Raw genomic sequence first — 16869 nt, forward strand, 5'->3', positions numbered from 1 at the left:
TACAGCAGCCAACATTTGAAGTGGATTAAAAAAGTTAATCAAAGTTGTCCTAAGACAAGAACGGGTATTGTTCAAAATTCATGTATAACTTTGAGGAAAGGTTTTGATCCACTTCAAATGTTGATTACTGTAGTTTTTAATTTTAGTTCATTCACAATTTACAGATTAACATCTAAATTTGTATGAATTGTTTATTTGATTAAACCGAGGATGCACTCAGTATGTGTAATAGTAATGTAAAATCAATAATAAATGTTAATTTAAAAATACTAGTGATATTTTCTAGAAAAACTATTCAAGATTTTTTACTCCAAGCAGAATTTCAAAATATATACGTTTTACATCGTGTAGATTACAAAACATGTATCATAGCGAATGCAAATTCTAAACGTGCATTTTGGAAGTATCTCTCCGTGGCAGTGGCGAGTTCACTGCGTTAATGTATGTATAAGCATATATCAGTTCTGCGGTAGCGAGAGTTCATCAGAACCAGCAGCAGGTCGCCGTTACTGATCTGCACGGGAACAAAGTCAACTCAGCTAGGCGCTGCACTGCAACGCTCCTTATCTGTTTATGTGATGGACTTTTTCAAACGCAAACATTTTCTTTAGATGCGCTGGGAACACACAGACCCCGATAGGGATCGGACGCAGTCTAATTGCTTCAGATAGCAGCGTGTTATTAGCATTAAAACCGAACACAGGAGCAAAAAAGCTTTCCTGACTTCAGCATCGCTGATGAACAGAGAGACCCCGTCTCCCGTTTCGAACAGTATTAAACCTGGAAACAATTCAAATGCACTAAGATGCAATTTTTAGGTAAATTCATACCCCCGATTTGACCGCCTAATAGTTTTCTTGTGTATAAAAACATTTATTGTGTGTGTCGCACAAGTTTGTGTGTGTGGAAAGTACTTTTTAACCCTGCTTTTGACCCTTCTCTGACATGCTTTGCATGGGTGTGTGTGTGTGTGTGTGGAGTGCTGGTTTCAGATGTGCGTTCTTGCCAAGGCGTCTGAGTTGCTCAGACTCCCAGGACAATACCCAAAACACCCCCCTCCACCCCTCCGCGAGCTGGCTCGGGGGCATTCCTCCACCGGTTCACTGGCAAGGCTCAAGTGGGTTCCGTTTTTTCAAGCGCTCTAATTGCTGAAAGACATAATTGTCGAGGACTTTGAAGTAAAAGTCAATTTGCCATAAGTCCACCACTAAATGTTCAACTGGACTGTTTTTTCTTCTTCCCCTCAGCGCTGTTTGCTTGCCAGCGAACTTGTTCTGATGTATCGATAACGGCAACTTTAAGACCTGTTTATTTAACAAGGCCAAAATATCAAGCTCTTTTTGTTGTCGTTAGCCGAACGGCGCTACACTTTACGATCGCGCTTAATAGAATAATGGCATCCGGCAAGGACGACGGGCGTTTGTTTTGCAAGTTTTCTGCACGCCGATGAGTTCAAGGCAGGTGACCCGGCGTCGCGCAGCCACTGTCTCGTGTTTTTCAATGACTAATATGGGTGATGACAGGGTTATGGGAAGTGTAACAGGTACTGACACAATACCTCCATGCTCTGCCTCTCAATACAACTCAAATTAGTCACCCCTCACACATTAAACCTGTACACCTATGTGTGTGGTGTGTGTGTGTACGTGCTCGCTTCCGTGTGTTGTGTGCGCGACAGGCTTCATCCGTCAGTGTTTATTGTTTACTGTACTCCTGGTGGCGCCAGGGCTAGAGAAAACAGAAGCCTTAAAAACACTTTGTTTTGGGGAACGGCGAAATTCTGCGGTTTTCTAATCGCAAAAGGCGATCAGGGCCCCTGATCTGTGTATCGGCTGAGGGAGGGGAGGGGAGCGTTGCTCAACTGAAGTTCCATGTATGGCAGTGAGAACATGTGGGCGCACCAGTCTGTCTGTCTCCAGCGCTCTCCTGAAAGAAAGAACGAAAGAAAGACTTTCAGTGAAAGACAGCGAGTCACAACGACGGACAAAAGACCTCACGCCACAATAAAGCGAGAGGTGGCTGTTGTTTGATTTCCCAGCAGGCCTATATTCCAAAATAGCACTCCAGTGTTGGGGGGGGGGGGGGGGATGCGTGTTAACTAATATTCATCCTCTGTCAAATGATTTGTTGATGACCGTCATTGGATCCAAACACAAGCAAGAATTAAAATCTGCACTGAATTTTGAAAAAAAATAAGATTCACATTCAGAAATGTCTAGTAAATTTCACTAATAATTCTGAGAAACGGCAAGCAACATTTTGAATTAATCATGAAATTAGAAGTAGAAAAACTGAAATAGTATTTCTTAAAATATACTCCAACAATATTTCTTTTTTTCAAATAATCTTTACAGGGTGAGGGTAGTATACGAAAATTTTCATTTTTGAGTGAACTATACTTTTAAGTAACTTTAAGTGAGCGTTAGATGATGACAATGTAACAACAAATCACTGAATTAGCGATTTCAAGTATTGATACAATAAAGCAGATAGTTTGAAATAACTAATTTGCATAAATTAAATTAAACATCTAAATGGGTGCAAAACTACCCTAGTGCTGCAGTATTTAGGAACTTTATTGCCAAATCAAGTGTTTGAAAAACAAAGTATTCAATACCCTATTTTTTGGTCCATGCAGGTGCAAAATATCATTACTGTGTATTTACCATTGATTGAAAGAGTTATTGTGTCAAATAAGACTTATATCACTACAGTAGAGACGGGTGCAGTCAGAGAAAAGAAATGTACAAATCAACCACTTCACTTTAATCATGCGTTGATGGACTCCTGTCCAAGTGTGTAAATTAATTCCAAATGAACCCTTTTTTTTTTCTCCCCAAACTCAAAGCACACAATGTACACTATTGGCATGAAAGCCCAATAAAACGTTCTTTTCTTATAGGAAAAGCAATAATTGATTTGACATTTCCTGCCACTTCAAAGGCTCTGAGCCCTGTAGGCATGGTACTAAATTACTGGAGAAAGAAGATTTGCTATTAGCCGAGTGTTAAGTGTTCACCACTGTCTTACTCTTTTCGCTTTACCATTTTACCTCAACACGCTTGTGTGTCCATGAAAAGAAAGAGAATGTGGGTTTCGCATTGAAGATAGTTACATTTTGCTGCCACAAAGAACCTGTGTGTTTATCAGTAAACTTTCGTGTTTCTGTGTCTTTCTGCACACCTGTTTTGCATGTTTTTGTTTTTTTTCTGGATGGAAAAACTGTTCTCTGTTTTTAGGCAAACCAGCATCAAGGATGAATTTTGATGTGTAAATACATTTTTACTGCCTTTATCATTGTATGTATGTGTGCATTTCCTGTTTTATGACTTTAAAGTTAGTTTTCACTTTGAATTTAATTTTTTATTTGTAGTTACAACAGTAGATTATACCTAGACAGAATGACAGTATAACGATAGAAATGTCTTCTTGTAGAAGTTTTGCTATATTATTTATATCATAGCTTATATATTTTGTGGCTACATTTACACAAAGTTTATTTTTAAATTATTTTTGCAGTTGCTAAACAATAACACAACTTCCGATTATTGTACGTGTGCGTATATCATCTATTTTAGAACAGATCAGAAATTTGTTCAGAATTATTATGTCTATTAGTTTTACTTTTTGAGGCTTTTGTTGACTCAAGTGTTATTTCATAAAGTTGTTTTTTGCTAAAGCCTGCCTTAATTCATATATTTATTTATCATGAATAGTCATTATTTAAGTTTACATATATCAGATAAAAAAAAATCAAATCAAATAATACCTCCATTTGTGAAGTTTAAAATTCACATAATTATACAAAAATATATAATCTAAATTATACTATAACAATAAATGATAATATAAAATGTGCATATTAAATAATTTTGTTCTTTATAATTCTATGAATGAAAATAAATGTGTATAGCCTACATATACATACATACATGCATACATTTATATATATATATATATATATATATACACATAAGATTATAAAATTGATCATATTGTATTGTGACTGGTTATACTGCCCTCTCCTACAGCAGATTCATGTACACTTTGATACATGCTATTATTGAAGTTCTCTTTATATTTTGCTCAAGTCTATGTTAGACCTACTCTTGCATGTTAACCCAAGCAAAGCTGGATCTCCACACTCACAGATAAACGGTGTGTGTTGTGATTAGGGTACTAGGCAGGGCCCTGCAGTGAGCGCGGCAGCCACAGAACGAGAGAGAAGCTGCTCTTATCTCAGGCAATTAATCAGAGAGACTCATATTGCGGGACAATTATTCAAAGCTTATTCTTGAATAACTTACAGCCGGAAGCGTGCAAGAAGTTTCCCCTGCTGGACGTGAAGGTCGTGAGAGCAAGGAGACGCTGCAGGACAGAAGCCCGGCGGTACATTTGTGTGTGTTTAAGATAGATACTGCAGACAAGGTCAAAGTCATGGCAAACTCTACTTCTGTTTCCATTTATTTCACACCAGGCAGGTTTTCCCTTTATTAAATCGCTCGTCTTACGCACCATGTTTAAGGTTAATTAGGGATGCATCAATACAGAAAGTTACGCTGATTACAAATATGATGGCTGATATTATAAATCAATACTGTTTTGTTTTTTATTATTTAATTTATTTAAAGAACCTTCACACTATACTCCAAGCTGTAATTTCAATGATACAAATAAAATCAGGCATCAAATCAATATATTGTACAGTAGAAATAATTGATAACTGCCTAATAATGGTTGAAACCTGGCATATATGAGTATATTGTTTGAAAAGCCCTGATTGTGCTTGTTTAGAATTTTATTTTTTATTTTATTTTTTATTTATAATATGATAACCTACCAGTACAAAATAAGCTGTTTTAGGAATCTTTGTGTGGTGTAGATGATTCCTCTATTAAACACTTCTACAGGTTGAATTTTTGTGTTTTTGTATTTATACGCTCTCAGATGTTAGTAATTGTCCCGCACAGAGGCTGTGTGGAATTGGAACATTAAACGCATCTTATCTCGTCTCGTTTAGCCCGCTTCTCGCGCTCTGCATTGATTGGAGCCCCCAATAAATGAGTTGCCTTTAATTGCAGTAGGCCTTAATCCAACTTTTCCTTTTTAAAGTACCACAGAGGGAGGGGTGGGGGAGATTTTAATGAAAGTGATATGAGCACCCCCCCCCCCCCCCCCCCATTACCATACCTAACTATTTGTGTGTATCAGTATGAGAAAGCTGGTTAGTTGCATCAGGCATTGGACTCAGTAAATTGACAGCTCTCTCTCTCTTCTCATTCACTCTCTTTCTTATCTATCCATTTTAATTACTTCACAATGTGTGTGTAAGCTTGTTTTCATTCCCATGTACCATTTTTGGCGCAGTGGCTTTCTCCCGTTATCACTCCCTGTCTTTAGTCTTATTCGCATTTGTAAGTGACACAATCAATTAAGCGCCGTGTGTTTATGTGTGCAAGTGTACAAATCCGTGCTTTTCTTCGGCAGTGCCAAATGAAATGGGAAGGAGCGGGGGGTTGATTTTTGATATCAGATGAAAGAGAAACTGGTTGCAAGTGAAAACGGAGCCGTTTCTCTGCTGGACGAACGAGTAGAGGCCTGACGTCTGAAAATTATCACACACATTTTCAGATATCTCTCATTTCAATCCCTCCCATGAGCACTGGTTTCAGATGTAATGGTGTAATGATGTAATTTTCTTATTTGAAGCATTACAGGCACAAATACAGGTGTACTGAGAACTATTAGATATATTAGATACACTATTATTTTAACTTATTATTGGCAAACAATGAAAAGTAGGAAGTTTTAAACACATCCAATTACTGTTCACCCTAACAAATTTGTCTGAGTTTCAAAAAATTGCAATAAAAAAAAAAATTGTTTTACCTGTCATACCGTTGTGACACCAGGAAATGACAATAGGAACTTTCTTCAGAATGGCAAGAAGACACATGTATATAATTGTTTCACTTTCTCAATTTTCACTCACATTTATTTTTAGCAACATTCGTCAAGCTGTACCTTGTTAGTTATTGAAAATTTATTGGAAAAAAAAAAGAGGCAAACCACTTTGGTCCTCCTAAGTGAGTGATGAGATGAAGTCAAACTTAATTTTCAACACTGTCACTGTTTAGTAAAAAAAAAAATCCATTTTTGACCTCATGAGGTGGACAACCAACATTTTCTGAAGGTTAAGCACCTATTTTCACCTGCTATTTGGTCAAAGAAAAATGACTTCATTTTTAAGAGTTTCACACCCTATTTTGTACCTTGTTCGTGGAAACGTCCAATTGTATGAGAGAAAAGAGAGAGTACTTCTATTCCACGAAGAAAAGAAACGGAGGATAGAGCCATAAAATGCAAATATCACCCATGCTGCTTTTCCTTTTTTTCCATACAAATTAAATGTCAGCGTTGTGAAATACTGTCACTTTACTTCACGCTGAGGAGGTGATGACAAATCCATATTCTTCCTTTAAATAAAAATTCTTATTACGGCGCTGGCGCGGTAATCACGCCAGCACAAAGCCTTCCCGTGATTAACGATAGCAATTTATTGTGCAAAAGGGCCGAGAAGAGGGAGAGCGACCGACGCAGAAGAGACATCATCTTTATCATAATTCGTATCATAAATAACCGGCCACAGCCAATCAGAGAGCAGCCGGCGTGTCATTCCCAAATAACCTTTGATAACTATTACAATTCCACCGGCCGGAAGAAAGCCTAAAGTCACAATGTTATCTTATCCCCATTCTGCGCTTATAGAATACAACAATATTACCATATAGATTACACTATTTATAATAGAGGGTGTCAGAGGGCTCTGCCTGCACTTCCTGTCATCCATTGTGATGCAGAGAGTTGCAGTAGCCAGATTACCACTGGTTAACTGGTATCACACCACCCTTGTGTGTGTGTGTGTGTGTGTGTGTGTGTGTGTGTGTGTGTGTGTGTGTGTGTGTGTGTGTGTGTGTGTGTGTGTGTGTGTGGAGTGCTTGGAGACATTAAAAAAGTTTGATTTAACCAGAGATTGCTTCCGCACTTGGATGTGGGTCTGATTTTGTGTGTGTGTATCTTGTTCGCTCTGTTGATCTGCTGTGTAATCAGGTGTGGATTATTTTGATCTTTTGCTCTGATATCCGCCCTCTATTCCACCGTGAAATGTTCCCTCTCAGTTAATATTGCTCATTTTCACCTTTCTGACTTTGTCTTATTTTTTCCCCTCAATGTTCTTATTAAGGTGTGCAATTTGTGCTGTGTTGATTGTGGTGCATGTGAGCTTTCAGTCTGATTTTCATCATATCTTGGTCCTGTTTCTCAGCTCTTGATTCTATTCTTGCATTTTGGATATACTGGTTGCATTTGATTTATTTTAAACCTGTGATATTAATACTTTTTTTATATTTCTCTCTGGCAGATGAGGAAGAGGAGGAACCGGTTCCTGCAGATATGGGCACCTCTGCCGAGGCCATGCAGGTCTCCTTGGGTGAGGAAGAGGATGGTGAGGAAGAGGAGAATGATGAGAACTGGCTTAGTCGACATGGCGGACAGAGTCCCAGACCTGAGGGTTTATTGCCTGCCGCCAAGAGACCCCGCTTAAGCACCAAACCTGGCGTTAGCCCTGAATGGAGTTACGAACCACGGGAACCCCTCAGTTCCCTCAACTCCCAACACATGCCCCATTCTCCCTCCCCTCCCCTCTCCCCCGAATTACCCAGACCTCCCGTGGCACCTCCTACACCTGGACACAAGCCCAAACTGCCCTCGCCCTCTCCTGCACGGCAGAAGAACAAATCACCCAAAAGAGGGGGTTGCTCTGCACCCACTGGTATATTGGGCCGAGCGCTTGCGTTGACCCCACCCAAGACCAATCAGAAGGCTGGGAAGAGATCACCCGGTAGGCCCAAAAGCCCCCGCAGCCCACGGCCAAGTCCTGCCCATGTGGGTGCAGCTGGGCGTGGTTGGCCCGGACCTCTCGGAGATGATAGTTCTCGCGATGGCCAGTTCAGAGGTCTTGATACAGGAGACGAGGATATTGAGAACTCTATTGCTGCTGTGATTGCTCGCGCTTGTGCGGGTGGAGATGGCACATCAGACCCATTTGCTTATGACTCGGACTCAGACAGTGAGGGGACAAATCCTCCAAAACCTGCACCCAAACCTGCACTTACACTTAGCTATGTCAAACCTCCACAAGTTCTCCCCGGAAAACATCCGCTTCCGCCAGTTCCCCTACATCTCAATCCACCCAACCGCTGGACGATGGATGACTCTATAGACGAGGTCATTCGAAAGGCCAATCAGGGTCAAAAGCCAATTCAGGCCCCAAGTCCTTCACCCCCAGAGCCCACTTACCTGTCGTCCCCACCTGACTCGCCTCCTACACCGCCACCACCTCTCAAACCACCCCAGGAACGAAAAGACCCAGTTACCGCTACTCTTCTGAAGAAAAAACTCAAGAAGGACATCAGGGCCAAGTTGAAGAAGAAAGACAAGGAGCGACTCAAGGAGAAGGGCAAGGAGAAAGGAAAGAACAAGGACAAAAATAAGGAGAAGAAGCGGGAAAAGGAGCGAGGGCAGGTGGAGGAGAACAAGATCGCCTGGCCGGAGCTATCGCTCGTAGTTGGAGGTGAAGAGCGGAGAGACGGCCTTGGCGGGAAGAAAGAAAAGGACAAACACAAGGACAAGAAGAAAGATAAAGAGAAAAGTAAGAAAGAGAAAGAGAAACGAGACAAGGGTAAGGAGCGAGGCAAGGAGGAGAAGAGGATATCTCAAGGAACCAAAGACGTCGCCGCTGCCGTTACCGCCACCAGCCCACTGTTCAGCCCCCAGTCCTGCTTACGAATCCCATCAATGTTGCCCCCTTTGCCACCAATACTTCCTGATAAATTGTTCCTGAACACCAAGGATACCAAGAGCAAAGACAAAGACAAGAAGAAGGACAAGAAAGAGAAGAAGAAGAAAAAAGAGAAAGAGAAAGATAGAGAGAAGGAGCGTGAAAAGGAACGGGAGAAGGAACGGGCAAGGGAGAAGGAGCGAGATAAAGAGGAGAAGAAGAAGGACAAAGAGAAGAAAGAAAAGACGAAGGAAAAGGAAAAAGACAAGCCAAAACTTGAGAAACAAAGTTTAATGGTAAGATGGTCTCATACTGTGTTGGGAAAGCTACTTTTGAACAGTCAAGCTGCCCTCTTACAGTTACACTACTTATACTAAAAGCTACACTACAATCTTTTAAAAATAGCTTGCTACATTACAACATTTATTAATTATAAGACTAGAAAACGCCCCAGTTGATATAACGGAAAGTAAAAACCTACCCAAACTAATTGGTTCACTTAAAATGAATCGGACTTTTCGATGCTGAATATGACCGAGGGGAAATTTTATGAGAACATTGTTTGTTTGTTTGTTGCATGAAAAATGTGACACAAAACAGCAAAGTAGCATTACTTTTAAAAAGCATACTATACTTTTTGTTGGTAAAAAAGCTAATCATTCTACTAAAAACTATAAAGTCAACATGAAATGATCTTGATGAAAAAAGTGAAAAAATATTCAACGAGAACAAGGGGTACGTGTACACAACTTTGCGTCATGTTCTCAGTTTTTCATACGCAACTGTGATGAACACCATACACCAACTACATAAGGCCGCATGGACCATTCATAAATTTCCACATGAATTCAATATGACTATCAGGTACAACATCAATAATGCAAGACACATGGGAATCATACAGATAGATTTACTAGAAGGCCTCATTGTGTGTGTGTGTGTATCTTTCTGTCTCCTTGTGTGTGTGTACCTTTGAGATCAGAGGTAGATCGCTGAGCTACATTTACATTTCCGTCTTTTCCGGTCGATTTGTCCCTGGAATCCTGCTCCTTGCATGGAGCCCCTGTGCACACACACACATACACATACACAATAGACTATCAATCTGTGTGCAAATCAAACAAGGGATAAAACACCTCAAAGCCTCTGTTTACCCAATTCATATCCCATTTTAGAGTGTGTATATGTATGTGTGTCTGCAAAAGAGCTTGAACGAAAGAGTGTGTTAGTTCTTCTTTATCAAACTCATCCTCCAATCGCTTTTCACTGTCCAATGACAGTGATAATGTATGTACACCACATCAGAGCAGCTTGAATTGATTTGGACTGCTGCAGAATTCCATTTTTCCTGCTTTCTGTCTCTTTTTCTTGCGTTACCTGAATCCCTGACCCCCGCTCTCTCTTTTTCTCTCCATCTTTTTCTCTGTCTCCTGCTGCCACTGGGAGATGGGATTGAGAAAGTGATTTCTGTCGTTCTCCACCTGCTTAAATCTTTCCATCACTTTAATTTTTTGCAAGGCTGCTTTGCTGCCATCCAGGAGAAAAGAAAAAGAGACAAGAGAGTGAGAGGAAAGAGGAAAAAGAGAGAGGGAGAGAGCTGAGGGGATGGGGGGGGGGGGGGTTATCAGTCGTTGGCCTGAGGTATGTGTGCAAGGGACTTAAATCCGTAGAGATTAGCAGAAAAATGCCGTCGGTAGCAGTAAGGGGCTTTACGCCACTGGTTGTATTAGTTCAGGTGAAAAGAGTATTGCGTTTACATAAAACCGGACAAATCCAGACACAATGCCAATGCTGTGGGACCACAATGCAATCTGCTATCTCTGGACCTTAACCACAACATCCAGCGCTGTTTCCTGAGAACTGCTGCGGAACTACTGCCACCGAACACTGAAATACAGAAATTGAGAGAGAATGATGGTGGAGAGAGAGAAGAGATGGGGAAAAAGAGGAGACAAATGATACAATAGAGAGAGATGGAAAAAAGCAAAAGAGATTATGCCATTTTTTTCTTGCAGTCTTTACTTAGTCCTTAGTTGCTCACTTGAAAACAAGAAGTCAAAATGAAATGGTTTTTGCAGCCTACTTCAGATGCATTTTTGATTGAAACAGCATATTCAGTTTAATGAAAAACACAGTAAAAGGGCAGGACTTGATTTTATTTACTGTAAATTATTGGATCATTGAAAATGGTCTCTATATGACACGTGGTTAGAGAAAGCGATGCCAGCCAAAAAGAAAAGGTGTTTCAGAGGTACAATATGTTATTGTTATATGAACAACCAGTCAGCTGATTTCAGTCTCAAAAGCCTTAGGCCCTGTTTACACCTTACATTAAGATGTGCTTTGGTCGAACGGATCACAAGTGGACAACGTTAAATACAGGTGTAAACGGAGTCTAAAATGTTTTGAGCTTGTCCACTTTCGACCGGATTGCAAGACGGGATTTAAACTTTGTTGGCTGGAGACCCAAGTTTGATTTTAAGACGAAAAATGTACCAAGCGCAATGTTCTCTCACCGTTCCTGATTCCCACCACTCACAGCATTCGGCATGCTCTTGCTGCTATCAGAGCAGAAACAAAAGCTGCTGCTCACCATATGTTTATCCGTCGTCTCTGGGCGCGTTCATATGTAAATTGCGCACGCTTATATTGTCCATTAGATCGAAAGATCTGAAAAAAAATCATACATTTAGCCACCCATAGACCCTCCCCTTGAAGACATCAGAACAGAAGTGGTTGAAAATGGACAAAAGAGACGGGTTAAAATACCAGGTGTAAATGGGAATGCGTCTTCCTCTGCTTGTGATCCGATCGACTAAAATGCATCTTAATACCAGGTGTAAACAGGGCCTTAGACTGTGTGTCTACACCACAGAGGTGTAAAGAGTGCTTGAAAACCATACTGAAGTAAAAGTACTGATAACTTACAGCAAAAATTATTACAAGTTAAAAGGCACCAATTTCAGTACCTAAAAGTCTTAGATTATCTGATTTTAGCAGTACTTAAGTATTTTAGTCATACTTAATATAGACTCAAAAATGCTCTAGTCCTCAACACTCAAGAGACATGACAATGAAAAACTAAAATGAGGAGAGCAATAACATGTTTATTGTCTAAGTCGAAATTAAACTGAACACCTCAATATTGCAATCGACACAACAGCCTCGTCTATAGACACTCAAGTCTCGGTTAATCTCAACCGCTCAAAAAGGGCATGAGTAAACCAATTTCCTTCAAAAAGCTCTCTCCAATATAATGGATAAATACAATAATGTTAACTATAATTAAAGCCTAAAAAAAGTCAATGCCTACTTCCACTGGACATGCTGGCCTGCTAATGCCATATCCTCATCTCAAATATAAAACACCTGCGATTCAGCAACTACCTGCTAATGATCTCACATTCACTTAAAGTAGCCTTGTTGAGATGAGTAAGGGCAAAATGAACAAAACATAGTTCCTTCAATGCCCAATAGATCGTGATATTTCTAAAATAGAAATAAACTGCTGCAGAAAAAGTTAAATGCCATGCAAAATGTAATGTGTAATTGCATTCATCATTACAAATATATTGGAGTAAAGAGTATATATGCTTATTCAAAAATGTAGTCAAGTAAAAGTTGCTAATATCTTTCATACTCAAAGTACAAAGTAACCAAAAATATAACTAATTACATTTACTTATATACTTTACACCATTGCTACACTGGACGCGATGTTAAACATTAAAATCAAATAGAAAACATAATTAGTTATTCTGTCTATACTGGAATAGGCTCGACAAGTCACAGACAGCAAACTTGCCCCGTTCTATTTCTGATCTCTTTCTGATTATAAATGGATTTGTACTGTTCAATTTGAAATGTCCAGTGTAGACGGTGTCAAGCTGTGTTGGCATGGCAAAATATTATGCAATAACATTCACCCCCCAATGTAAACACGGTATTAAGGTACACATTAATAATAAAAAGCCAACATGTCACTAATTTCATCTAGTCTAATTCGAAATGATCCAAGTACCAACAAGTCAAGAACTTCTCTAATCAATTCATTTAAAAAATAACCTGCTCAACTGTTTAAGGAACTAAATGTTGTAAATAAGAACTAGTTCCCAACCCTATGGTAAGGAAGGGTATTCCGTGATTGCCAAAATATACTCCGTGCTTCTGCGTTCTCCGGGGCCAGTTGCATAAACGTAGCCATAATGTGTCTAAAGAACTAATATGACCAACTAGCAGTTAGCCAAGGGGAAATCAGTCTTACTTTTTGGTATCAGATTAGACCAATCTATGTTTTTATGTAACTGATTAAAAAACGTTATGAACAGTCTTAAAGAAAAAAGACTAGTTAACTTGCAAGACTAGTTTTAGCAGTTTTGCAACTGGCCCCTGATCTTGAAGACATTCCAAGGATAACATGAATGCCATAACTACATAAAATATTTTTGAAATGCAGTGATTGAGGTCATTGGTATGAACAGTAAAGGTAAGTGGTGAACACTGGCCTTACATTGACCTCTTGGTTTAGACAGTTTAGTTTAAATATTGTCAATGAAATCTATGAATTTTGATTTAGGTTCCTCTCTGTAACCTGAGCAGTATCTCTAAACTCCACCCCTATTGAACACTGACTCTTACTGACTCTTTGCTAAACGACACAAAAAAGGACCTTTGTATCCTATTTAATTGTATTGTGCTTAATAATATTATACTCTTGTAAAATTTCAAGAGTTCCTTTTTCACTTTTTCGTTATCGCTTCCTTAGCTCATAGCGCTTTTTAAAGAGCTACGCTGATCTCCGGGTCACGCTAGCTACAGCACTTTACATCCATTTAGAAGCTGATTAATCAATTTGCGCGATCCCGCAGCCATTTATGTCGGGTGCACGTGCGGTGCGTGTTTGAATGAGCGGGCCTAATCGTGATAGGAGTAGGTTAAGTAGGACGGGGCACTTTTAGGGAGAAAGACATTGCTGCCACCTCCTCAACCACTTAAAGACTAATTAACATAAGCAGATAGTACTATCTCGTCCTGCTATTGTGGGTCACCCTGAGTGTGCACACACGTTTGCTCTTACAGACACACACACACATACATGGGCCTTATCGTCAAGACACACGGCCTTGGCTCCTTCCTTAGGGAGGATGAGAGGTCTGTACTTGCTTCTGTTTTGGATGGCGGTTCCCCCTTTGCCCTACTGTGGTTAGAAAACACAGGTACCATTTTTCCAAGTAGGAGATATTGTTATCTGAAGTTATTTGCATTTTAAAACTACAACTATAATGACCGTTAACAATCTAAAATCATTGTTAATGCTGTAACCGTTCTGACAGATTCAGCAAGCAATTTGTAAGACTCATTTCAACTGTTAACTAAGATTCAAAAATTTTTAACTGATTAATTTTAAGAATTTGTTAACGGTACTGTCAGTTTTTCCAAGCGTATTACTCGACAAAATTAAACCATTTGCTCTGCCTAAGAAGACTGCCTTTTTGGATAACATCACAAATCCCTTACTTCTCACTGTCCTGTAACCCATCTCATCTCCCTTCATTCTGGCTGAGGTCAGTTCCTAATGGATCAAATCAGTCCTGCCCTTTATTTACTGAATTGGATCACCATTTGATTCTATAGTAAAATCTGGGTCCTGAAGCAAAACCAATTTCTACAAGTCTGTTTATTGTCTTTGTTTTATTTAGTGCTACCCACTCTTTCTATTTCATCACATTCAATTCAGATTGCAAAGTCACAACTCGGGTAAAATATTGTTTCTTTTGCCATGGAATTGTAGATTATGCAGCGCCATTGTTGAATAGCAGAGCAGGAAACGCTGGTACAAGGTGAAACAAGTTTGTTTTGCCCGATTCTCTCAGAGGAGTTTTCCATAGATTAACACGGGAGTCTAAAGTTCATTGTGCCAAGTCCAGCGTTAACTCAAGAGCTCCTCTAATCAACTGAAGTACAAACTGCTGATAAATCTTTTATGGCAGTTTAGAGTTGCAGCCCTTGTATATCCCCAGTATAGTGTAACCCGCATATAGGAGCAATCGGGGTTGGCGGTTCTTTCCCGAGCACGTATTGCTAGAAGAGACTTGCGATAGTCATGGTCATAAAGCTTCATAAAAGCCATCCATTTGGGACGATCGGATCTGAAAGCGAATCTGAGAACGAGAATTGCTCGTGCAGGCATACCTCCAGAGCTTTTTTTGTTTTTTTGGCGTCACTCGCCAGGTTTGTTCATGCATATATGCTAATGCAGCGGCTAACACAGCCTCTCACGCTCCTATTCTCTCCAAATGATGCAACCTGCCAGCCATCCTCTCAATTCTGCTGATACTTACGTTCCCCTCTTTCCATAGAAGAAAGGAAGTGAAAAACCGAGAGAAAGAGAGAGGATGGGGTGGTAGACAGACAGAGAGAGCGAGACACAGGGAGGAGTCTCCAAATCCACAAAGGTTTTGTAATGAATGCGCGGAGCAACAATAAAAACAAAAACATTAAAGAGAGAAAAGACGTGTTTCTGTGTTAAACAATTAGTGCAGCGGCATTATGGGGGATCTGGGCGGACAAAAGCGATACAGCGGCAGGGGTTCTCCCCAACACAAACACACAAAAGAGCACCTCACTCCCGTTAAGCCTCGGAAAAACCCCCGAGACACACTCTACACCGGTCTCCTCAGCCAACGCCGCGTTATCCGTCCCTATGCTATCATCTCCTCCATCTCTCATGCGCTCTGTTCTGTGCATCATCCCATTCTGCTGTTTTTATCTCTGTACTGGGGTCTGTTTGTACCCCTCTCCAATACCCCTCCATGTCCCCGGACAGGACACACTCCTGCCAGCATCAGAGGTGTGTGTACATAAAGGGCTTTTCAGGAGGACTGACCCTGGTGCTAGCTAAACTGGATTAGCAGGACACTATGTTGTCCATGTTGCCGTGTTAAGTGCGAGCGTCTGAGGTGAGGCCATGTGGTCTTGTCCCTATTAGTAGCTGATTTGTAGTTTAATAGCTGACTTAAAGTTTTCACGATTATGTCAAAACTGTACGTTTTGGGAAAGATAACCTCAGTTTTAAGTATTCGTTCCACGTGTATGAGGAATGCGGTGTCCATCCCGCTACCCCAAACCACTGGTTGATAACCTTAGTACCGTTCTGTCGTCTTGCAGCTGTGAATAAAACATGTATTCCAACAGTTTAACCTGTTTGGTGAGTGTTATTTTAGACAAAAGTGATATTAATATCCGCCAATTTTTGTCTGTCATAACCTGACACCATGTTTTGTGCATGTAGAACTGATACTGAAGTAGTTGTTTGGTTCTATACACACTTTGGTTGTCAGTACCTGAATTTTTCAGTTCAATTTTAGAATGCAGTTGCCTATCCTGTAAAAACGATCCTGTAAGAATGGTTAGAAGGCACTCAAAAGAGGAGTGACAACTGCATTTAGCTGCACAATGTACAAAACTGGCTTGAAAACTTAGTTATAAACCGTTATATATATTCATAAAGGCCCGTTCACACCAAAAATGATAACTATAAAGATAACTATATTAGCATCCACACCAGCGGACGATATCGTTCTGTTTATTCCAAGCATGTGCTTGTCTCTCGCTCGTTACAGCAGGATGGATTCTGATTGGCTGTCAATGTTTTTATCGTTCATCAGCTGGATAAAATCGTTCTGAAAGTGATTCCAACGATATCGTTTCTTTGTTCCGTTATCGTTATAGCTGTGGTGTGAACTCGGCTATTTTTTAATATTGAGAACTATATCTTATGGTTATCTTTATAGTTATTGTCCTTGGTGTAAACAGGCGTTAAGGCCATTGTTTTGAATTTTATATTATAAAATATTATTCTTTTAAAACTCAGTATTAAAGAAAAATAGATTTTATACATTATAATGTTTTGTCACCTCATTTCACTAAGAAGCCTGTCAAATTCTCATTCATAGCTTTAATGCGATTGTTTCGAAATACAGGCAAAGTGGAATAGATTTATTACATTGAATAGCATATCGGTTATCGTG

The 16869-nt window shown here is 39.9% G+C and overlaps 1 protein-coding gene across 1 annotated transcript in view; it reads left to right on the top strand.

Annotated features, from left to right (window-relative positions):
• The window catches only part of taf3 (TAF3 RNA polymerase II, TATA box binding protein (TBP)-associated facto), a 48216-nt gene that overhangs the window by 26469 nt on the left and 4878 nt on the right, over positions 1-16869 (top strand). Inside the window, exon 3 of the mRNA XM_084111745.1 lies at positions 7421-9135. Coding sequence (XP_083967871.1) covers positions 7421-9135 — 1715 coding nt within the window. The remainder of the gene's footprint in view (positions 1-7420; positions 9136-16869) is intronic.

Source organism: Abramis brama (genome assembly GCF_963993115.1).
Source record: "Abramis brama genome assembly, chromosome: 4".
Taxonomy (NCBI): Eukaryota; Metazoa; Chordata; class Actinopteri; order Cypriniformes; family Leuciscidae; genus Abramis; species Abramis brama.